The 24,765-nt window shown below is 41.6% G+C and overlaps 2 protein-coding genes across 2 annotated transcripts in view; both read right to left on the bottom strand.

Annotated features, from left to right (window-relative positions):
• The window catches only part of DPYS (dihydropyrimidinase), a 48,665-nt gene extending 40,703 nt beyond the window's left edge, over positions 1 to 7,962 (bottom strand). Inside the window, exon 1 of the mRNA XM_081874435.1 lies at positions 7,595 to 7,962. Within this exon, the coding sequence (XP_081730561.1) occupies positions 7,595 to 7,843 (249 nt within the window). The 5' untranslated portion in view covers positions 7,844 to 7,962. The remainder of the gene's footprint in view (positions 1 to 7,594) is intronic.
• A 2,706-nt stretch (positions 7,963 to 10,668) lies between these two features.
• LRP12 (LDL receptor related protein 12) overlaps positions 10,669 to 24,765 on the bottom strand; it is a 41,153-nt gene continuing 27,056 nt past the window's right edge. Inside the window, 5 exon segments of the mRNA XM_081874104.1 lie at positions 10,669 to 13,310; positions 14,281 to 14,413; positions 14,968 to 16,066; positions 17,654 to 17,856; positions 19,495 to 19,630. Coding sequence (XP_081730230.1) covers positions 12,450 to 13,310; positions 14,281 to 14,413; positions 14,968 to 16,066; positions 17,654 to 17,856; positions 19,495 to 19,630 — 2,432 coding nt within the window. The 3' untranslated portion in view covers positions 10,669 to 12,449.

The following is a 24,765-nucleotide window of genomic DNA, read 5'->3' as shown; positions in this document are numbered from 1 at the left end:
TTTTGGTTAGTGCACCTTGTTCATTCCTATTTGCTTTTTATTTGTTTGCATAAAGGTAAAGGTAAAGGGACCCCTGACCGTTAAGTCCAGTCCATGGACGACTCTGGGATTGCAGCGCTCATCTCGCTTTACTGGCAGAGGGAGTCGGCGTTTGTCTGCAGACAGCTTCCGCGTCATGTGGCCAGAATGACTAAGCTGCTTCCGGCGAACCAGAGCAGCGCACGGAAACACCGTTTACCTTCCCGCCGGAGCGGTACCTATTTATCTACTTGCACTTCATGCTTTCGAACTGCTAGGTTGGCAGGAGCAGGGACCAAGCAACGGGAGCTCACCCTGTTGCAGGGATTTGAACCGCTAACCTTCTGATCGGCAAGCCCTAGGCTCTGTGGTTCAGACCACAGCGCCACCCACATCCCATATTTTTTTGCATAAACCACACCCAAAAAGAAATCAGCAGAAGCCCTCACCCATGGCCTCTACAAGGGCTTAATTTGCCTCACAGTTCGCCATGAAATCTATAGGCAGCGCAGCTACACAAATATACTATTTATGTAAGCACACATTAGTGGACAGTGGATTTGCTCCTTTGTGTAACTTATGTCAAACTTTCGCTGACCCTGGAATATCTTTGCCAGCTGGCAGATGTTTTATTAACTTTGCTAACAGTGGGGTTCCTTGTTGTTTATTTTAATGTCAAACCTTATTTGATTTTAGATGAACTGTTGACTTTAAAGGTTAGTGGCTCTTCCTTATCCAAATGTCACAGACTGATTTCTCAATGCCCAATATATTAGGCCTACTCAAGCCTACATGCATCTGTGTGAGAAGGGGTGTCTCAGCTCCCCATGACCAATGGTAAGGAATACTGAAGGGACCTGTACACAGAAGCGCCTGCATGCAGGTGGGAAGACCTACATTGCAATATACAAAACCTGCCATCTCCCATTCCCCTCCTCTCCCCCAAATTTAGATGCTTTCTCATGGATATTGCTCACCTCTTGGATGAGATCAGGGAAGCAGGATCAGGAAAGCCCAGAGCTGCTCCATTCCTTCTATAGCTTCAGTGACTTGAAAGAGATGCAAAAAGCAATCTAATCCAAGCCCCTGCTTCAAAATAAAATCATATAGGGACTCATCCATACTTTTGCTTGTCCCACCGCTTCCCACACACTCCGAGGAAACCCAGTCTTTAACTGTGGAATCAGAGCAAACGTCAACTTAGTTTTTTCCAGATTGATGTCTGCTATAATTTAGTGCTAAGGAACGGGTTTTCCGAAGGGAAAGCAGTGGGGGAAAGGCAAAACTGCTCAGGCAGTGGAAAACCACTCAGACCTGCGCTTTCCAGGGACAGGACAAACAAAGTGGGGGAAAGCCCTAGATCTCTGCTGTTGGCCTATGCAATCCAGGCCAGTGTGTGTCAGGTGCACTGCTTAAGGTTAAGACTCACTGATGGAATTCCATGGCGTCCTTTTTCCTTGCTAAACTTCTGCTGCAGTTACATTCCTGCTGGGACCTGCAGGGATAGTTCAAGACATGGGGCTGCTTGCTTTGCTCCCATAGAAAACTCCCTTGCTCCAAGTGACAGCTTGCTCTGCTTGGGCCACTGGGCCAGCTCCTTTGCATACACAGACTCACTATCAGAAGGCATGGCGGCCACTCATTGCACACTTTTAAAACAAGAGTTGACCTGTCAATAGCTATTAGCTGTAGTGGCTAAAGAAAACCTCCATGCGAAGAAGCAGTAAATAATTGAATACTGTTTGATGGGGAATAAGAATGCCTATTGCCTTCAGGCTGTTTGATTGGTCACTGCAAAAAAACAAAAACGAAACCTGAACTAGGTGAACCTTTAGTCTGATCCAGCAGGTCTTTTGGTTCTGTGATTATATCACACAGTTTAAGATGCCTATGTATGTTTGGAGCCTTGCTCTTGAATACAAGCTCCCCTTACACTACTTTCCTTTAAAAAATGTGCGAATTATTTTCCATATTTACAGCAATGACATCAATAAAGGAATGCTTAGCTTGTTTAATAGAAAGGCTTACATTATGCAGCAATGAATCTTTCACCATGTGTGCTTGTGTGTTAAAGAGGAAGAGAGATTCAAAGTAAATTTATTGATCTACGTTTCTTTGGAAAACTTTGGGTCAACTCACCATCCCAGTCAATCTGTTTAAAAGAGCAAAGTTAGCAATGCTACCCTATGTGTCAAGGCTGGCATACCAACCAATTATAAGATATTTTTTGGAGTGCTTTGGTGACCCTTGAACTCCCTCAGAAAGTTATTCAAAGCATTCTGACACCGTTTCTTGCAACAGAATAAAAATTAATAACCACTCTCTCCTGTGCAGAAAATCAATCGGAAGTTAAGTGCGTACCAAAATACAAGACAAAGAACAGAAAACAGCAAATTCAAAAACCCACTTGGCTTCATCCGGGGTGGGGGACGGGAAAGCAAAGCTATGCTTTCAAGGAGAGTAAAACTGAAGAGGGAGTGCGCCACACAACAGGGGTTGCCAATGTGGTGCCCACTGCCACAGCGACACCTCACTGACAAGCGAAGAAAGATTTGAGAACTTGTTCCTTCCCTATTGGTCTTTTGAGGGCAGGCCCTGGGTTTGAGGGGGCCCCAGGCAAACACTCTTTGCTTGGGGGGCCTCCTCTTTTGGTGGGCTCTGGCAGCCTCACCTGGCAACAATGGTTGCAGAAGGGTCATTGGTCAAACATCTGCTTTGCATGCAGAAGGTTCCATGTTCAATCCCCGGCATCTCCAGCTAGAACTGAGAAAAGATTCCTAGCCTGAAACCATGGAGGATTACTGCCAATCAGTGTGAACTATACTGAGCAAGATGTTCCAATAGGTTTGAATAAGGGAGCTGCCTATGTTCCTACTGGGGCTGATAGCAGCTGCACTGGCTGGATGAGATCGGTCATTTTAATTTCTAAGCACAGCCATGCTGTATCAAGGGCACTGATGAACAAAAGTGGATTGTGAGAGCCCTTGTGGTGGCAAATAGCAAGGCTAGAAGGACAAACAGCCACCTTCTGCTACTCAGTGGTCTGGAAATCTCACTGACTTTTCTATGTTTCAGTGCATGCCTGATAACCACTGCTCTTGTTTAAACAACTATATGGACTGCCTAATATTATCATGTATGTTTAAATTAGGATAGAATCATAAGTGTTGATTCTCATTCAACAGCAGGAATATGAAGCTGTATCATATGGGGAATGAACCTGCAACCTTGGCATCATCAGCACAATGCTCTAACCAACTGAGCTATTGCCAACATCAACTGTGAGGCTTTCATTTTCTGTAATTGAAATTTCTTTTCCTTTTTGGGCACTGGTGGGAATGAAAATGGAAGCGGTGCCTGCTGGTGCTGCTGAGATCTGCTACTCAAGACGGCAGCCTCCTACACAGCAAAGCAAGGCAAAGCTACATGCAACTGAATCAGAATGTAATAAGAGCCTGCTGGGTCAGGCCAGTGGCTCATCTGTTCTCACAGTGGCCAAGCAGAAGCAGGACCCAAGCACAAGAGCACTCTCCCCTGCTGTAGTTTCCAGCATAGCTTTATCCTCCCTGAATTTGTCTAAACCATTTTTAAAGGTTACCGCTGCCTCCTGTGGCAGTGAGTTCCATAGGTTAACTATGCTCTTGTGTGAAGAAATACTTTCTTTCATCTGTCCAGAACCCTCCAGCATTCCGCTTCTTTGGATGCCCACAAATTCTAGCGTTATGAAACAAGGAAAAATGCATCCGGGTCAAATGTCATATGGACTTTGGTCCTCAGAAATTAAATTACACAATCTCTGGTTGAATATATAGCCACAGGACAGACACGGACTGGCCCCCCAGGCACAGACTGGCCCCCAAACTGCAGGCCTCTTAAATGGCTTTTGAAAGCAGCTGCTTTGGTGATACAGAGAGTGTGTGTCATTCAAAACAAAACAAAAAAAAGTGGGGAGAGAACTGCAGGTTTTAAAAAGTGCTTTCCAACATGCATCTCTGGATTAGGCTAGACAGCTTGCTTTCTTATTTGATGACAGCATCTTGATGCCCTTAACAGCTGCCTGAGAAACAGAAGCTGAACAGGTGCAGCTCTTTGCATTACTGTTATCCCTACTCCTGGAAAGGCTGCAGCTGTTCAATTTCTGTCCATCACTCAGGAATTAGAAGCGTGGAGTCCCTGTTGGGGACAGACACACACACACGCAACACTACTATGAATCGAGGCTTTTCAGTTCTAGATCACCTCTTTAAATATAGCTCAAGGTTCACGTTGAGCCAAAACTGACTGTGCAAGGATGCCAGAGAAAGTTTCTAAGCACCTGTAGTGCAGTATACAGACAATTTCAGATTCGAAGCATGGAAAGCTTGGAGGAAATGAGCAAAGAACAGTTTTTCTCTCTGTCTTGTAACACTAGAACTCAGAGTCATCCAGTGAAGCTGAGCGTTGGAAGGTTTAGGACAATAAAAGGAAGCAGTTCTTCACGCAGCACATAGTTAAACTGTAGAACTTGCAGTGACTGTCACCAACTTGGAAGGCTTTAAAACAAATTTGGGGACAATAAGGCTATCAATAGCTACTAGCCATGATGCTAGGCTTAGCCTCTGCATTGGGAGGCAGTAACGCTTCTGAATACTGGTTGCCGAAAACCACAGAAGAGGAGAGTGCTCTTGAGGGTTTCCCACAGGTATCTGGTCTGCCACAAGTATTGGAGGAGAGGTGGCCATTGTCCTGATCTAGCAGAACTGTTCTCATGTTCTGATATACAGTAGTACCTTGGGACGCAGGTGGCGCTGTGGGTAAAACCTCAGCGCCTAGGACTTGCCGATCGTATGGTCGGCGGTTCGAATCCCTGCGGCGGGGTGAGCTCCCGTCGTTCGGTCCCAGCTCCTGCCCACCTAGGAGTTCGAAAGCACTCTTAAGTGCAAGTAGATAAATAGGTACCGCTTTATAGCAGGAAGGTAAACGGCGTTTCCATGTGCTGCACTGGTGCTGGCTCGCCAGAGCAGCTTCATCACGCTGGCCACGTGACCCGGAAGTGTCTCCGGACAGCGCTGGCCCCCAGCCTCTTAAGCGAGATGGGCGCGCAACCCCAGAGTCGGTCACGACTGGCGCGTACGGGCATGGGTACCTTTACCTTTACCTTTAGTACCTTGGGTTACATACGCTTCAGGTTACAGACTCCACTAACCCAGAAAAAGTACCTCGGGTTAAGAACTTTGCTTCAGGATGAGAACAGAAATCGTGCTCCGGCGGTGCGGCGGGAGCGGGAGGCCCCATTAGCTAAAGTGGTGCTTCAGGTTAAGAACAGTTTCAGGTTAAGAACGGACCTCCGGAACGAATTAAGTACTTAACTCGAGGTACCACTGTACACACATTGGTTAGGGGAGGGATTGTCTGAAAAGTACAAATAGTGATAAAAGTATCTGATTAACTCAGTTGGGGGAGAAATCTAACAAGATTTTTAGTATGGTAATACTTGTTTAGGAGCAATTGAATCTTCGGATGAAAGACCTCGGAAGTCGAACAGAATCCGTTCCGGAAGTCCGTTCGACTTCCAAAATGTGGCTTCTGATTGGCTGCAGGAAACTCTGTCGGACATTTGGCTTCCAAAAGAACGTTCGAAAACGGAAACACTGACTTCCGGTTTTCAATTGTTTGGGAGCTGAAGCATACGAGTTCCGGGGCGTTCTGGGGTGTATATAAATTTAATAAATAATAATAACAACTGACTTGCAAGGCCAAGCTAACTGTCAAGTTCACCAGCACATCTTCAGGCTGGACATGTCAAGCAAATCATGGGGTGTGGTGGGGTTGAGAAAAAGCTATTGCTGGATAGCCGTTGTTTGAAGAATTAGAGGTGATAAAATAGTGAGGTATTATTTGTTCATGTGTAACAGATCTCGGGCAGTCAGTAAAGTTGTGTGAAGAACTGGCAATATGTGTTCCACTTGACTAATCCGTAGCCATTAAATTCCAGGAAAGAAGATCTATGCAAACATTTATCAGGTCCCTGTAAACCTGTGGGAAGCGATCTTTCAAAGTGTTGATATCAGGACAAATCCCAGTTATTTGGACTGGAGATAAGGAACAGAAGGCTTTGAGGAAAAGGAAAAGGGTTGCTAAAAGGCAGATTTTAAACAGAAAGGAGGAGAAGGAGTCCATTCCGGAGGGAGATATCTGGATGTTAGGACTTTTTTATGAATTTGCAATATCCTCAATTCTGTGCCACCCAAGGCACTTCCAGATCATCTTGTCTGTTGAGGTTTCATCCTGATCCGCTTCCAGAGGCTAAATAACTGTCCCATCAAAGCAAGTGTTTCCCCAAACTTTCCTGGGAAGTGGGTTTGTTGTGCAGGGCACACCAAGCAACTATAATTGCACAACATGAATTTGCTGGGACGTGACTGAATCCGACCTGGAATACTGATAGTCTAGACAGTGTTTCCCAACCTTGGGTCGCCAGCTGTTTTTGGACTACAACTCCCATCATCCCTAGCTAGCAACACCAGTGGTCAGGAATGATAGGAATTGTAGTCCTCAAACAGCTGGAGACCCAAGGTTGGGAAACACTGGTCTAGAAGAGCCCCCAAAGAGGAGGAAAGTGAACAAGCAGAGGCTGCCTCACAGGTGTCTCTCATTTGCTCACTTGGGCCACACAGCTGGGCCTTACTCTTCCTTCTGCACCACCCCAAGAAAGATGGTGAGCAAACAGATAGAGAGCCCTGTGGAACACCCATTCATCAGATGTCAAGGAAATAAAACAGCAATGAAATTATAAACACACACTACACCGAAAAGGTGAAATTGACTGGGAAAATGAGAAACCAGGAAGAGAAGAATTTTAAGAAGGAATGGGAAAAATTTATAATGTATTTAAGAGAACACCGTAAACAGGATTTGAGTAATGTTTGTAATGTACGAAAAACTATTGCAAAAACGGATTGTTTTTCTTAAAAAAAGAGAAAATAAGGGAAGCAGTTGGAAAAAAAGATTGATAATGGTAACCATGGAAAGGTGGAGAGAAGTCAAAGGATTCAGGGAATCCTAAATGATGATGTGGACAATTTGTTTGAATTTAAATACACACACACACACACACACACACACAGAGAGAGAGAGAGAGAGAGAGAGAGAGAGAGAGAGAGACTTTTAAACTGATCTTTCATAAACATTGTTAAGTGTGTGTGTGTATGTATGTATATATATTTATTCAGGGCCAGATTTAGGTTTGATGAGGCCCTAAGCTACTGAAAGCAATGGGGCCCTTTATACGTCCAGCTGTCCTTTGTCAACAACAAATTGTCGCTGTTTTTTGTGTTGAATATATGCTATATGGTAATTTATGGACCTAATAGGTATCTAAAGCCATTTGCACATAACAAATAGGAGCCTACACAGCACAAAACACTGTTGCTGTATGTAGGTTTTATTTTATTTGTTTTTTATTTTGGAAATGTACATCCAGGGTTTTTTTTCTTTTAATTTTTTGGGGGCCCCCAAGAGAGTGGGGCCCTAAGCTATAGCTTGTTTAGCTTATACGTAAATCCGGCACTGTTATAACAACAAAGACACTAATTACCTTTGTCCCTTGATAGAAGTCGTCTTTCGACTGCGTGCCCATGAAGGGGAACTGCAGGTGCGTGTGAGGATCAATCCCGCCGGGCAGAACCAGTTTGTTGGTGGCATCTATCACCTGGACGCCTGCTAGGGATGGCGGCTGGAGATGCGACCCCACCGCTTTGATTTTCCCATCCTCCACGTACACATCCGCAACTTGCGAACAGTCCGCGTTCACAACTCGCCCGCCTCGGATCCAAATCTTCTGCATGGTCTTCTCCCGCTTCTGTGCGTAAAGTTTCTGGGAAAGGCGCTCCGCGTTTGCAAAGTAGCGGCAGCAGTTGCAGCAGCACTTTTAAAGTTTTCTCCCTGGGCCGGCAGACATTCCATGCAGTCACGTGTAACTTTCCCTGCCGGGGGCTGAGAGCTTTTAACCCTTTGTTCCCTATTCCTCCCCCCCCCCCTGTGTTTGTGAGAGTGAGAATTACTATCGCCCTTCCTCTCCCTGCACCTAATTACTTCCCCACTAGCCTTTTCCTTGCAACAAGAGTGGGTGGGGCGCTGCTTTTCCACGAGGAAGTTTGTGGGTGCTGCTCAGCATTACAGCTGTGTTTAGAATGAGGGTTTTAGGTCAGTAGTTTTGGAAGCAGTTTGTGTGAAATTAAATTAAGTAAGACTGTATTTCAAAATGGCTGGTACAGCTTTCCCCCAAGCAGCCACTTCCTTACTCTTTATTCTGTTTACAGATAGGTAGCCGTGTTGGTCTGCCATAGTCAAAACAAAACAAATTCCTTCCAGTAGCACCTTAAAGACCAACTAAGTCAGTTCTTGGTATGAGCTTTCGTGCGCATGCACACTTCTTCAGAAGTGTGCATGCACACGAAAGCTCATACCAAGAACTGACTTAGTTGGTCTTTAAGGTGCTACTGGAAGGAATTTGTTTTGTCTTTATTCTGTGCCATTCTGAAAACTCGAATTGGGAGTATTTTGCCCAATTCCACGGGGACTATAGACACATCCGCCTCCGTCCCTGTCTTCTTTTTAAATCTCTGCTATCTGAAGGGGCTAAAGGAACAATGTTAGTTAGTTAGTTAGTTAGTTAGTTAGTTAGTTAGATAGATAGATAGATAGATAGATAGATAGATAGATAGATAGAGTGAGTTTACACATTGCGGGGTTGTACGTTGTCCAATTAGCTTCTTATGCCTTACTTTAAAAAGGGATCGAGCCTGGTTAAAGCGGCGTTTCAGGATAGTGAAAGGAAGCAAAACGGAAATCTTACAATTACCCGGGAGTAAATGTAAATGCAAGCCGGAGGGGCTTACTTTTGAGTAAATAGCCTAAGGCTTATGCAGCGCTGGAAATGCAAGAGTTCAACTGCATCTAATGGGAATAGCATCTCCAGTCCTAAGTAGAGTTACTGCATTCAGAACATTCGTTGCCATCTTCCTTTGAAAGCAGGGCAAACTAAATATAAAAATGTCAATGCATATTTGAAGGTACCAGGTAAATTTATTGAAGGATCTGAGCGCCAGTAGTCGTTTCCAAAAATAATTATCTCACATTCCACCTTATGGAGTAGGTCACCTTTTTTTAAAAAAAAAAAAAAAAGTTTTTAGAACTGAGCTGTATAAAATTCAGTGGCAGTATGCAGCCCTATCTTGTGCATCTCTACTCTGAAGCAAATCTCGAATTAAATCAGCCCTACTTCCCAGTAAAGTGCACTTACCGTATATGTAGGATTTCAGGCTTATGTTGTGTTCCTAATCACATTTTACTTGGAAGCAGAGATGTCAGTACAGTGGTACCTTGGTTTGCAACCGTTTTGGATTACAGCCACAAACCCTGAAGTGTGTGTCCCTTTTTTTGGATTACAACCAATTATTATTTTTATTACAACCCATTTTTTTTGGAGGCCCCATTGGCGAAAGTGTGCTTTGGGTTACAACCTGTTTTGGTTTACAACCGGACCTCCGGAACGGATTATGGTTGTAAACCAAGGTATTACTGTATGGCAGAACTTTAGTGTAGAGAAGTCCAGGGCCCCACTCAGAAAAATGAGCCAGAAGGCCTCTGTATACAGCAGAACTATCTCACTACATTTTGAAGTAAATATACATTACCATCTAAAGACAGAACTGCCATTTTAGACCAGCACCTGAAATTCCCCAACTGCACATTGCCAAGGAGTTTCGCCACCAGTGGAACTAAGTACTTAGTAAACATGTTTAGAATTCCACTATTAATGTGTGCACCTAAATGAATGCTTAGCACCTCAAATTTCTAGCTTCCCTTTTCACATAGAAAGTGGCCATAAAGATAAAGAGCTTCTTAGCAAGAGTGTGACTGGTCACACACAGAGCTTCAAGGCACAGTAGGTATTGAGCATGTTTCTGTACCCCAGTTGTTACAGCTGCAGAGAGTAGCCCATATGTGGTGGAATTGTAGGCAAGGTGCTTAAATGTAGAGATTAAGACCCTATGGAGGCCTAGAGCTTCTGCGCCCTTGCTGGGCTTACAGCATGGCAGCAATCTCTCCCTCACCCATTTTTAGGTGAATGACAGAAACCAGGGCTCTACACTATCACACTTTCACATTAAATATTGTTTTCATGAAGGAATAGAAGGGGTGATCATGCAAATTTAGAACCAACCCCTTCGTACATGTGAACCAGGTTATCAATTTCAAAAACTCTGTTTACAAATGTGATCTATATCTGCTGAACACTATGACATGTTTTCTGTTTACTTTACAGCAAAATAATTTCTGTTTTTCCCTACTTGGGAATTACTAGTTTGGCCGCTGCCGCTTCTGCTGCTAGCAAATTGTTTTTTCCCTTCTGTGACTGCAAATTTTTCATGCTCAGCAAATATTGTTCTGGGTGCTACTGTACAGCCTATATTGTGTGCAAAGGCATACAACTTGTGTACAAAGTGAATGATTTGGACACTATGTCCATTCTTGGTATGGTATAATGATAACTGCAGCAGCCCTCTTTTTATACCATGTTTTCTATTTGTGTATTTTTATTTTTAAAAACTACAAAAATAGAAAACTAATATACCTTCAGGTTTCTCTTTACAAAGTACCTCAATACATAGTAAGATTTTTTAATTTGATACATCTTAAAACATTGCCAGTTTTTTTCTGACAGCATAACACAACAAGAAATCCACAAGACTTTAAACATGCTTTAAAAATGACATTCAGCAATGTATGGAAAATTTAATAAATAGCATACAGTCACACACAAATACATTTTTCATACTAAATCATTAAGCCTACTTAGACTGGCAAAGAATAAATATAACAGCAATTGACAATCTTTACCTTCTCAAAAGATGGATTTCTTGATATCATTTAGTAGCAACAACAACCACTTTCTGGTCACAAAACTGGAAACTATGAATGTTTTCTCCCCACTGGTGTGTTTTGCAGCCAAAATGTGATGTAACAAAAATAAAAACCTTGAAATATACTGAATATTTCTTTTTCTTTTTTTAAAAAAGCGCAAACTGATGCCAGGTAAACCAGCTTTTTAAATACAATGAATAAATAGGAAATTAGTAAAGCAAATTCAGTTGCAGCAACAAACAACAGAAGAAAGCAAGGACCCAAAAACAGAGCAATGGAAATATTTTTTTTAGATATTTATATATATTTCATTGCAGTATTAGAGACTAGTACTTAAAGTGATAGTGCTTGTGCACTAAGCTCTTTAGAGACCTTAACATAGTTTTAGTGCAAATCCCTTTAGACCAGACAAATTTAAACCCTATTAGGGAGAAGATCCATTAGCAGTTGGAACATATTTTCTAGAGTTATAGGTACCTATTCTCAGCTTTAAAAAACACATTATATACAAGAATTAAATGCATATTTTAACTGCTTAGGATATCTATCTTCAAAGATAGATGAAAAATTACTCTGAATTTTTACACCTTATTTGGTTGTACCATACTAGACCAACTTATTAAAGTCAATGTTATAAAAGCTACAAAAGATTTTTTTGCCATCAGTTTTATCTAAGTTAACTGCTGTTTGAATTTCTAAAAGAAAAAAATATATAGTGTATTGGAGAAAGTCTCTCTTCCTTCTGAAAAAGTTCAGCATGATGACAATCAGTAATTAGACAAATATATTATAAACCACAAGAGAGAAAAAGAATACTTTTTGCAATAATCAGCATTTAGTATATTCAGTTAAAATTATATTGGCAAAAGTACGTTGGTTTTGATTTCAAAAAGGAATAAATATTTTGTACAAACTAGCCTGACAACCTGCAGTGAGTGGCAGGCAGACATAAGTGGTTGAGCAGCCAAGTTTCTGTTCTAAATTACACCATCATGTTAAAACTATCTGACACAAGAGGGCTTCTCATATTACCTCATTCTGCATTAATCTTTAAAGTTTGGGTAAGGGACTGGCTACAGATGCAAACCTCTGTAACACTTTAAATGCAAATGTTCAGACAAACCTGAACATTTTGAGAGGCTCCACAAAGCTCATCTGTTGCTAGTGTGTTTCACAAATTACAAAGGTATTCTGTCTGCAGTCACTTCCTTGCACTTGCTTTAAGAATACTAATAATAGAAAAAGGAGTTTCTTTGAAAAGCCCTCAGAGGATGACCATTAAATAACCAAATAGCAACAGGTGTACATTACGTATACTGACCTGGGAAAACATTTGTTTTAGTTGCCCGTATGACAAATATTCATTCAGTCATGCACAAGAACATCTTAAGTCCCATGATTTGCCCTGGATTCTTTTTTGAAATGAAAAAAACCACAAACTGCTTTTTTCCTTAATTATGAAGTACAAAACAATCACCAATATTGCTCCAACTTACATACATTTCCACCCACTCAAACTAGACTTAACAAAGTAGCAAAGCCTCATCATCACTAGTTTCATTTTTCAGTGCTGATTCTAAGCAAGTGTCAGGTATCTGGGCAGTATGTACAATTCCACAGCGCTCACAAGGGCCATCTCGATTACAGGACCGCATCCCATTATGTGCCGTGCTGTAAGGCTGCCTAAGCCCTTGTCCTTGTTCTGAGGTGAGGTCAAGAAGAGGTCTTGAGCAGTCATTCGCATCAAAGTCTGATGCCGCATCAGAAGCGGGAATGAGCATTTCAACATCATCATCTTCGTCTCTTCCTCCACCCACCCCATTATCAAGCTGTCTCAAAGGACTTTGGTTCTGACTGACGGGACTCGACCTCCCTAAAGTGAAGCGTACCCAACGTAACCCTTGAGTCATACGACTAAGTGCACTGGAGAACTGGTGGCGCCCTGGACTGGAACTCGGGGGTTCCACGCTCGCTGCTTCTCTTCCACCGTCCGAACTGCTGCTGATATTCTGAGCTGAGGAAGCTCCACAGACGACAGCTGCTTCGACGGCTGTTGCAGGAGGGACCTTCTGAGGCAAAGTAGCAGCAACGCCACCAACGGCACCTGCTGTGTCTCTTCGTTCAGTTTCTGTGTCTGTGTCATCAGACTCTACTGAAAAGAGGTTTCGGTGAGAGCCGTTTCTTTCACCTTCTCTGCTACCATTCGGGTTGGCAATGTCATCTCCGTCTGAGGAAACCAGTGCCAGGGATCCAGAATGGCGAGATCTTGCAAAATTAAAGATTCGGTTCCAAATATTGCTTGACCGGCCCGCAATTGGAAGCCTGATAGAGGTAAATCCAAGCTGAGACCTCACTGCTAGCCTTAAATTTTCTAAAACAGAAGCCTGTGAAAACAAAGGCACGGGTAAGGCAGATGCTATGAAGAAACAACAACTTGGGGGAAAATGCAATAAGGAGCTTTCTAGATAAGCTTCATTCAATTTGGCAACAAGCAAGTCTAGAATCTAAGTCTTCTGACTGTTCTTCAGTTAAATATGTATGTGAGAATCATTTTGTTAACAGTTGAGGACTGGGTTCAATGACAGTGCTTATGTTCTTTTTTGTTTACATTTAAATCTCTCAAAATAAAAATATGAATATACACACATGACATGTATCTAATACATTTCGTAAATTAAGCACCCATTTATAGCATTTATCAAGTGAGCAAAATTACTTATACCGATCCACATTTAGGTACCCCAAATCACTAGCCTGGTTTTAAAGTGATTTTGGATTAAGTTGCTGCTTACCAATTCCTTAAATGCTTTTGGATAAGAAAGGCAGGGCAAAATTTCCTAATGTGGAGTTTGATGATATACCCATTATATTTTATTTTTTAAAAAAACTTGACTTCCAACCAAGTATGTTTTATTCTGGTGACAATAAAAATACTTTGTACTGCAGAAAGCTATATCCAGTGACAATACAAAAACAATCTTATATGATCACACAGATTTATGACCAAGGAAGAGAAACAGCTTGCCCGTGTTTTGTGGAAGAATTAAGAGCGATCACTGAATTTCAAGCTACAGTATGAATTAGGGAATCTTAGACAAGGTTGTTAAGCGCCACCATGTGGTGTTAAAACATAGTGTGTCAACAGATGCTGTGCTGTTCACAGTAACTTTTTTCACAAGCACTTACCACATTGAGACTGGGATTCAAAGATCTGCAAAAAGTTTTTATCAACTTGTTGAAAGTGAGCAGAAACTGCTGCAATAAGGCGTTTGGCTAGCTAACTGATTCAGTACTTTGTGATTTTATACTTCTTATTCATAGTAATCTATTTTTAGTTAATATGAAAGTTCTTACCTGATTTGGTGAGCAAACAGGGAAGTCTTCAACTGGTGGAATTAAGCCCTGAGCAATCAACTGTCCATAGGAAGGAGGTGCTTCTCTTCTTAACAACTCAGCCTCGACTCTAGACAACTGTGTCTCAAAAGATCTATTTAAGAACATAAACAGGTTGCAATTTAGTTTTCATAGATAATAAGAGCGCCACCACTGTATCAGTGATTTCTGTCTCTGTTGTTTCATTGGAGTCAAATTTTAGACTGCAGTCTCATGGGGGGAGGCATCTATCCCCTTATCCTCTAAATTGCCATGCACACTGATGGTGCTACAATAATAATTTACTAAATAACAACAGCCCTAACAGTTTGATAACAACCCTCATACAATTTTACGGAAGGAAGAACTGTGCTTGCACAAACTTGTTACCTACATAATATGTGAATCCAATTTGAATTACTAGTGTTAATTACTTAAGTCTAATCAAAATCCTATTTGATGGCACTGGAAGATCCCCTGAATATTTGAAGCATTCACAGCAATGCTGCTTTATAGCTACATACCAAGACAACTTTTTTGAAGGGTAAAGAAAATGTCTAGCATTCCTCAGTAAAAGTAGCCACCCACAGACATTTGTTTAGACAGTATTTTCTGATAAATCAGGAACAATAAAATAGCAGCTTTTCTTTTGTAATCGCAAAATCTTACCTTCGTTCAAACATTCTCAAAGAATACAGCTTACAAGTGCATCCCAGTGCAATGACAAGGAGCAGCCCACAAATTAGACTTCCAATGACAGCAGCGGTTATTACTCTGGTGGGTACAATAACTGGGCAATTCTCTTCATCACTACCATCGCCACAATCATCTTGGGAATCGCAAACCCAGCTTTCAAACACACACCGATTATTTTTGCAGTGGAAATTTCCTGGCTGGCAGAAGAAGCAATTCTTTTCATCCGAGCCATTGGGGCAGTGGTTCTGGTAGTTGCAGCGATCAGAGCGTGGATAGCAGGCACCATTCCGAGAGCAAGGAAATTCTTCCTTTTGGCACATAGTGCAGTTTGTTTCATCTCTTCCGTTTGGACAATGCCAATAGCCATCACAGCGCTGCTGCTCTGTGTAACAACCCCAGTTTCCACCACATGGAATTTCCCACGGCAGGCAGAAGCCATCAACCTGATAGGTAGCATTAAATCCTCTTGCTGCATTCACTTTGTCAGCGCAAAAATGCACTCTGATTTGACCGGAAGAAGAAACAACTGTAAGAGGGGCGTGAGAGTCAAAAGCAGTTAAAACACGCAATAGCTTGCGTGGATTCTCCTCTAAACCGTCATATATTTTGACATAGTCCCCATATCCGGTACCATCAAGCTTAAAGTCAGTGAAACGCAAAATAACTTTGCGGTGGTCCCCAGTGTCTATCAGCCATGTGCAGTTGCTCCCTGGAGGATAAAAGTCTGGATAATTGGGAGAATTGAAAGTACCATAAAAATATTTCAGCAACTGCCCACATGTTGGCATGCCACAGTCTATTTCATCTCCCAAGTCAAGACAGTCAAGGTTTCCATCACATTTTGAGGATTCTGGAATGCAAGTGTAAACATTGAAACGAGACAGACACTGGAACTGGTTGTATGCACATGGCTGGAAGGAAGCAGCAGTTGGAGGACTAGCTTTGGCACAAATTTCTTCATCAGAGTTGTCTCCACATTCATCCATGTCATTGCATTTCCAAGATTCTGGAATACATTTCCCATTAGCACAATGGAATTGGTTACAGTCGCAGCTTGGTTCGCTGGATTTCCCTAAAAATGAACATTAAAGAAATTATCATATGCCCACTTTTACATTTATTACTTGTTTATCTTACAGTGTCATGCCAATAATAATAATAATAATAATAATGGCCTACTTATCTGACTGGGTTGCCCCAGCCATTCTGGATAGCTTCCAACATAATAAAAACACAACAAAGCATTAAACATTTAAAACTTCCTGATACAGGGCTGCCTTCAGATGTCTTTGGAAAGTTGTGCAGCTGTTTATGTTTGACATCTGATGGGAGGGTGTTCCATGGGGTGGGTATCACTACCGAGAAGGCCCTCTGCCCGGTCCCTGTAACTTCACTTATCGCAGTGAAGGAACTGTCAGAAGGCCTTCAGAAACTGGACCTCAGTGTCTGGGGACAAAGACACTCCTTCAGGTATACAGAGACAAGGCTGTTTGGGACAACGCTAACACTTTGAATTGTGCTCTGAAATGTACTGGGACCCAATACATATGCCCCCCCCCCGATGTTATTGGACTGTTAATTCCCATCAGCCCCAGCCAGGATTGGCCAGTTATGTGGGATGGTGTGAGCTGCAGCACATCAACTTCGGGAGGGCACTATGTTGGCTAGCCCTGCACTAATCAATAAAAATCAGTCAGCTGGAAATAGTATTTTAACAGTTTATCTGGAACAATATGAACTATACTGGTGTAAAAAAAACAAAACAGTTTGAGCAGCTCCGTACGGTTTTATTTATATAGGACCACAATACCCCAAGGACGGCCTCTCCCTATGACCTGGACTCTGCGATCATCATCCGAGTCCCTTCTTTGTGTGCTTCCTTCATGAGAGGTTCAGAGGGTGGCAACACAAGAATAGGCCTTTTTCTGTAATGGCTTCGTTATACTGTACAGTGGTACCTCTGGTTATGTACCTAATTCATTATGGAGGTCTGTTCTTAACCTGAAACTGTTCTTAACCTGAAGCACCACTTTAGCTAATGGGGGCTCCTGCTGCCACTGCTGCACGATTTCTGTTCTCATTCTGAAGCAAAGTTCTTAACCCGAGATACTATTTCTGGGTTAGCGGAGTCTGTAACCTGAAGCGTATGTAACCCGAGGTACCACTGTACATCTTTAGGCACCAGGTAAAAATGTTGCTCTATAACCAGGCCTTTGGCTGATTAACATTTTGTACCCCATAACATGTTTGCATGTTCTATCATGGATGAAGAGTGCATGAAAATGTATAACATGTCCCATCAAGAGTGAAGGATCCACTGCATAAAATTTGGTGTGTCTCTCTAGAAAGTTGTTTGGAGGACTGGGTTCATTTTCTGAGCTTTAGAACAGTTGTCAATATTTTCAATATACCTACTACAAATGCCTTAAGTAGTGTTTCAAATGTCTCTACAATGGGTCTGAAATGGCAACGTATGGATGTTAGCAACTGCAGTCCTACTTTCTACATTTTTTAAAATAAAAAGAATATTAATAACCATCATCTCTTTCTTAAGCTTCCATTAATCGATGCACTGTGGTTTGTTTTTAAAAAAAAAAAAACGCTGAAAAGATTTGCCCCTAAATCTAGAAAATGTTTAATTACAACATTTAAAGTTTACCTGCAAAATAAGTCAGTCTGAATCCTTTTCGTGATATACTATCATCTGAATGAAATCTGACCCAAACATGGTCCTGTGAAGATATATATGGAGATGGAATAGAAGACCCACACACTCTATAATTTTCCATGTTTTTGTATGCCCCTATCGTCAGGGAATCTGAACTGCATCGCCGTGATCCTTGAACATCAAAATCCTGAAAACTACACAAGGTAAATAATGAGTTATATTTCTTTTTTGTTGCTGTTAAATATTAGTATAATCCCTTAACAAACAACTATTTAATATACATATCCTTAAATTTTTGACAGACATTAAGTTCAACAAGACCTAATTTTTACCTCCCCAATTTTGAAATACATTTCAAAATCTTAACAGTTTTTAATCCAGCATAGATAATTATTATTAATTATTTCTAAATATGAACTACTGATATGATACATCTATTACATCTATTAGGAAGATTCTTTTCTCTCTTTCTCAGCCTCTCGCTTTCCACTAAAATCAGAGCCAATGCACAGACGTTTTAACCTTTTCTCATATATACATCTTTTTTTTGTGCCCTTTTCCTAAATGGCAACCTGAAACACTATTGTCAAATACCAGATTTCATATCATAGGTTCTATAGCAAGTTGCATGCTTCCACAGGCACAAGAGTTTACAAGTGAAAGAACATATTCCAATTTAGCTTCTATTTGTATTTGTTTTATTTACTTCCAGTGCTATTTTTCTAAAAAATGAGGTGCCAGAACTCACTATGCGTGCCTCCCTTTTTCTCTTGTAATGGCAATGGCGCCTACCTGAGAGGTGCTGGAACTGAGTTCTACTTAGTTCTGGCTGAAACAAAGCCCTGTTAACTTCAAAGTACCATATTTTTTGCTCTATAAGACTCACTTTTTCTCTCCTAAAAAGTAAGGGGAAATGTGTGTGCGTTTTATGGAGTGAATGCAGGCTGCGCAGCTATCCCAGAAGCCAGAACAGCAAGAGGGATTGCTGCTTTCACTGCGCAGCGATCCCTCTTGCTCTTCTGGCTTCTGAGATCCAGAATATTTTTTTTCTTGTTTTCCTCCTCCAAAAACTAGGTGCGTCTTGTGGTCTGGTGCGTCTTATAGAGCAAAAAATACGGTATTTCTACTCTGCTCTTCAACCCTGACAGGAATTTCCAAGTTGCAGGTAGCAAAACCAACAATGCAAAAGCTTCTGTGCTACTTTAAGTGAGAGGTTTAGTGCAGCACTTACATGCATGGAAGACACCTCCTGTATTCCTAAAGGCACTTTTGGATCCAACCTAGACAAACTACTTCCACGAGGAATTTTAACCTTGATATTTTCAAATAGCAGAAGAGGCACAAACAAACTGTTGTGTGTGTTTGTTTGCTTGTTCTGAAAAAGAGGACTTTCAATGACTGCATGGTCATCCCCATGACTGCATGGGGATTGACTTTTTCATGAGAAGGAAGTCACAAGTTCACAAGGCTAGTAAAAGTCCTTGAATGAGCCTAAGCAACCTTTTTTGGATCCTGCCATAAGTTTGTATATAGGAAACATATATTTCCTAAACCTTCGGATCATATAAAGTATTCCCGATAGAACCTAGTATGTAAAATTCAATGAAATGCTCCCAGACACCCTAACCAAATTTTAGTTTTAAGATCTGACACTCAGACATAATTTAGCGCTGCTATATATCTGGGTATTTAATTCAATAAAGTCAAGAAGCAGAATAAAATTAGAAAATGGAATGTTTACAAGGACTAAATTTACATTTAGTAAAACATTTTTTTTAGACAATTGCTTACATTTTCCACAATATATTTATAAAGTACAGAACCCAAATTACCTTATTGTAATAATTTCACCTGGGTTTGCTCGGATATACCAGCTACAATTCAATCTTGCTGGATATTCAAGAGGCCAACCTGGGCTAGTGATGATCCCACTTGGACCTTTAATTTGTTCTGGGATATCTCCACAAGCTGAAAAATATATAAATTGATGTCTTTAGTTATCGGTGCACTTTTGCAGATTTACAAACAGTTCCAAAAGTTTAGTGCAAGAACACACCATTCCTTGGAAGATGGGTTCATCTGAATGAAGATGAAAAACACTGTTGTTATATAACACAAATTAAATCAAAACCAATCATTTCTTTTTTTTAAAAAAAAAAGTAGAGGTTTATGAGCAACTGGATCATGTGGCAAAGCACTGCAATGATATCTTTTTCCAGCAAAGTATATTTATAGATTTGAATAATTATTCATGCTTCTATTCTGCAGAAAAATCCAACACACAGTATATGGATGCCTGTATTATAAAGAGCAGAAAGTAAAATGGGCAAAAATCAGCCATGACAAGTAAACAAAATGAATACAACCGCAGCAGCTTGCAAACACTTGGAAAACCATATATGCCTGCTTCTTCCACAAATGACAGAAAATATACCAATGCAGGAAAGGTGTTGTATGTAAAGGGAACAATCTGCAAGTAAATTAAATATTGACACAATAGGCGACTTTACGGTTTTCCATTATGAAGAATTATTTTGTTATCTGCAAGAAAATAAAAATGGCTTCTGCTTAATAAAATATGATAATTCTAAAAAATGGGGAAAAAGCAAGCCTCAAAATTTAAAAGTCAGATTTTCCATCAGTTCAGCAGTAGTGATAGGGTTTTACAGAAGATTTATTGTTTTCGTTTAGTCACCCATTAGGTGGTGCTCTTATTCCATTACTCTTTGGAATTCTACATTTATAGAACTGAATGTAAACAAAGCGACCTCCTACTTGAGATTCATGTTATAAAACAAAGCAGATAAATATTGCAAAAACAAAAAAGGCAGAATATCAACATTTATATATGTAGATGTCAATGCATGACACTCAAAATGTTTCCCCCTTTTAAAAAAAAAAGTCACGGAGTTATGTTTTTAAAACTGAACATACATTATAAAAGCTAACTCATTAAAAAAAATCTCAAACACAGAAAAGCAGGATTCTTCTTCATGGCAAATACATTTATAAAACAATACAAGAGTTATTACTGCAGATGCTGGGATTGGGAGCAGAGGCCAAGTGGCTTTCCTAGTCTACTTAATGAATATGGAAGACACACAAGTCAATCTGGGACTTCATGACTTGCAGTTCAGTCTCTCAGCCAGCTCTATCAATTAGAATTTAACTTAATTGGAAAAGGCTCAGCACTTTGATTTAACAGACCTCTAAAGTTACTACAGCCAATTCTGAAACCTGGCAGAATCTTTATGGTTTTGGAGCAGCTCTCTGAGCATTTTGGTTGCCCTTTTCTGCATCTTTCCAGCTCTGCAATACCCTTTTCGGATATTCACTGAGCTACCCACCGTGATGCAAGATCCCTTTGCTAGTCAGTCACTGCCAGCTCAGACCACATCAGCATATGTGAAACTAGAGGCTGCATCCCTGCTTGCTACACTTGCCAACCCCACCTAGCCCCTGCTCCTCTTCCAACTCTCCACCATTTACACCAGGGGTAGGCAAACTAAGGCCCGGGGGCCAGATGCAGTCCAATCACCTTCTCAATCCAGCCCACGGGTCCGGGAATCGGTGTGTTTTTACATGAGTAGAATGTGCCCTTTTATTTAAAATGCATCTCTGGGTTATTTGTGAGGCCTGCCTGGTGTTTTTACATTAGTAGAATGTGTGCTTTTATTTAAACTGCATCTCTGGGTTATTTGTGGGGCATAGGAATTCGTTCATTCTCCCCCCCCCCAAAAAAATAGTCCGGCCCACCACATGGTCTGAGGGACAGTGGACCGGCCCATGGCTGAAAAAGGTTGCTGACCCCTGATTTACACCTCTCCTTAATGCCCACCCCCCCCACTCTTTCCACTCCTGGCTCCTTTCCCCTCATTAAACAACTTGCCCGGGCTGGGCTGCCATTGCTAACGCCGCAGTTAGCGTGACTGCCTACTGGCAGCCACGCCAACCATAGCATGGTGACATTTTACATTCTGATGTACCGTATTTTTCGCGCCATAGGGCGCACTGGACCATAGGGCACACCTAGTTTTTAGAGGGGGAAATCAAGAAAAAAAATCTTCCCTCCCCCCGGTCCCAAAGAGCAGCGTACAGGCTGCACGCAACCTCTCCCTGCCAGAGGGGTTGTGCGCGGCTATGGCACAAGCCAAGGCAGCGAGCGTGATGGATCCCGCTAGCTGTTTTGGCTTCCTCTTTAGTCCCATGCAGCCTCTCCCTGCCGGAGGGGTTGCGCATGGCTATGGCACAAGGCTCTTTAGGCTCACGCAACCTCTTCCTGCCAGGAGAAGCTGCGCGGAGCTAAAGAAGCCATAGCCCCGTGCAGCCTCTCCCTGCCGGAGGGGCTGTGCGTGCCTATCCCTGAAGCCTTCCGAGCGCAGCGCAAGTTCCCACTGCGCTCTTCAGGCTTCGGGTTCCTTTAGCTGAAGCCGGAAGAGCAAGACTCTCCTGGCTTCTGCGAAAGGAACCTGAAGCCTCCGGAACGCAGCGGGAACTTGCGCTGTGCTCCGAAGGCCTTCAGGCGGCTATCCCTGATGCCTGGAGAGCGAGAGGGGTCGGTCCGCACTGACGCCTCTCCCTCTCCAGGCTTCAGCGAAAGCAATGGGAAGCCTCCGGAGCACGGAGGAAGCACTCCCTCTGCGCTTCGGAGGCTTAGCGTTGCTATCGCTGAAGCCAAGGAGCCTGCATTCGCTCCATAGGACGCACACACATTTCCCCTCAATTTTTGGAGGGGAAAAAGTGCGTCCTATAGAGCGAAAAATACGGTATATAGCTAGATTAGGAAATTTCCTGCCTGCCTGCTTCCCAAAGCCTAGTAAGCACTGGGCTTTGGGAAAGAGGTGCAGGGGCTCCTAGAGTCCTCCCTCTTCCTTCCCAAAGCCTAGTTAGCACTCGCTCAGCACTTGCCCCCAAGCAATGTGTGTCAAAATTTGGCTGTGCACAGGGCGCAGTATTACCAAGGTCTGCCCCTAACCCAGCTATATAAAGTTCCCTGAGTCACACATCCACATACTCACAACACTCTCAAAGAATTCTAATAGGTTAGTGAGACAGGACTTATTTTCCTACATGCTTGGTAATTTTACCATTAGTAATGCTTTGAATCAGTTTATCCAGAACAAGATATCAACCTAATATGTGTATAATTTCCTAGATCCTCTTTTACTTGGGAAAGACTTCCATTTTCTAAGGAAGCCTTCTTTGTCAAATAGCTTCCTTGATTCTGCTTGTTAACCACAATGGCATATTGGATTGGGTGGTACCCTTCTTAATCGACAGTACAGCTGAGCTTCTATTATTGTAGTTTTAAATAACCTCCAAGCTTTCTGGAAGTCATACAATACCACAGCAACAGTTCAGCATTTCACCAGGCTGGAAAAGGCTGTAAACAGCAGGTATTACCAGCATTGGTTAGAGCGTAGTGGGGATAATGCCAAGGTCACAGGATCAATCCTGTAAGGGCCAGCTGCATATTCCTGCATTGCAGGGCATTGGGACTACTTGATCCTTGGGATCCCTTCGAACTCTATTATTCTATTTATGTAAGAACTCAGCTGATTTTTAAAGTAAAGACTGTCTTTCCCTCTTGCACCCTACTATGATCTCTAAAGCTCCACCTACTTTTCAGGTGTACAGTGCATGCAGACCCTGCTGAAATAGCTTGTGCTTTTTTTTGCTTGACAGTGATGCTACCCCGGTTTTGTGGTTGGTTCAAATCCCACTCAGCCATGAAGCTCAATGGATGACCTTGGACTAGTCACTCATTCTCACTTCCCTCACAAGGTTGCTGTGAGGATATAATGAAGGATGGGGAACCATGTGCACTGCCAGAGAGGAAAGGTAGTATATAAATATAGTTAAATAAATATCTTATGAATCTAAATAGAATTCTAAGAAGTGCTCAGGATAAAAATGCAACAACAGAATTTAAATCACTGCAGCTATTCTTTTCCTAGGGTCAAACTGCATGTACATACAAAACACCAGTCATTGTTATATTATGTTTCCAAGACAAGGGAGCTTAAGAAAGACGTGATTTTTTTTCCTTACTGCTTCTTGTGTCATGATGACACGCTTGGAAGACACCTTTACTGACAACTTCCTTCTGCTTTGTAAAATATTAACTTCAAAAGTGTGAATGATAAAGGCTGGGTTAATTACTGAACTCACAAAGAACTGCCAATGCAGTTATAGATAAGAAATTTAAATCTCCATGTGATCTTTACTGCTGTGCTTATAAGAGAATTCACATAAGGATTTTAGAAAGTCAGACTTGCATATGCAATCTGCAAAAGAAGCACACCAAAGACCAATTTATCTTACATAATGTGCAACTAAAGTAGTGTAATTATAACAACTAGAATGCAATATATGCCGACAAAGACAGCTCACAAACCATACCTGTATACAATTCCTTAAAATAATATAATTATTTTATTTAGAAAAAAATATTATGTAAGAAATCTTACAATGGCTAGGATGCAGACCCAGCCATACATATGCCTCAAGCACACAATAATTTACAGACTTTGCTTCTGGCTACATTCCCTCACACTCTTGTCAAATGCAGAAATGGTATCTTGACCCTCATGGTTGGCTTTGGGGAGCTTGGGGGGAGGGAGGCCGAAAGGCATCAATGAACCTAGAAGCAACCCTACAGTTCTTTGAATTTCACCAACATCATTATTCATGCTTTATAGGTTATTTAAAATGCAACAAACAAACAAACAAACAAACAAACAAACAAAACAAACAGATAAATAGGATTTTAACACATCAACAGGGAGCTGAAGATGCCACTTACCCAGATGGGCAGGGTATAAATAATAAAAATTATTATTATTATTATTATTATTATTATTATTATTATTATTATTATTGAAATTGGTAGAAGCTTAAACTTTTAATCGTACATTTTTTGAAAATAAACTAGGCCTCCAGCAGGCTTTGTAACTGCAGTGGAATAAATTTATAACAGTTTGACACTGCTCCTTTATTACGAGATCTGTTGAGGACGTTTTTGTGTTGTATGATTGCTATGCTGTTGATTATGTTGTAAACTGCCTTCTGGTGAAGGGTGGCACCTAAATTTGTTAAGAAAG

Source organism: Podarcis erhardii (assembly GCF_964252035.2).
Source record: "Podarcis erhardii genome assembly, chromosome: 8".
Classification (NCBI taxonomy): domain Eukaryota; kingdom Metazoa; phylum Chordata; class Lepidosauria; order Squamata; family Lacertidae; genus Podarcis; species Podarcis erhardii.
This window is presented reverse-complemented; position numbering and strand designations above follow the sequence as displayed.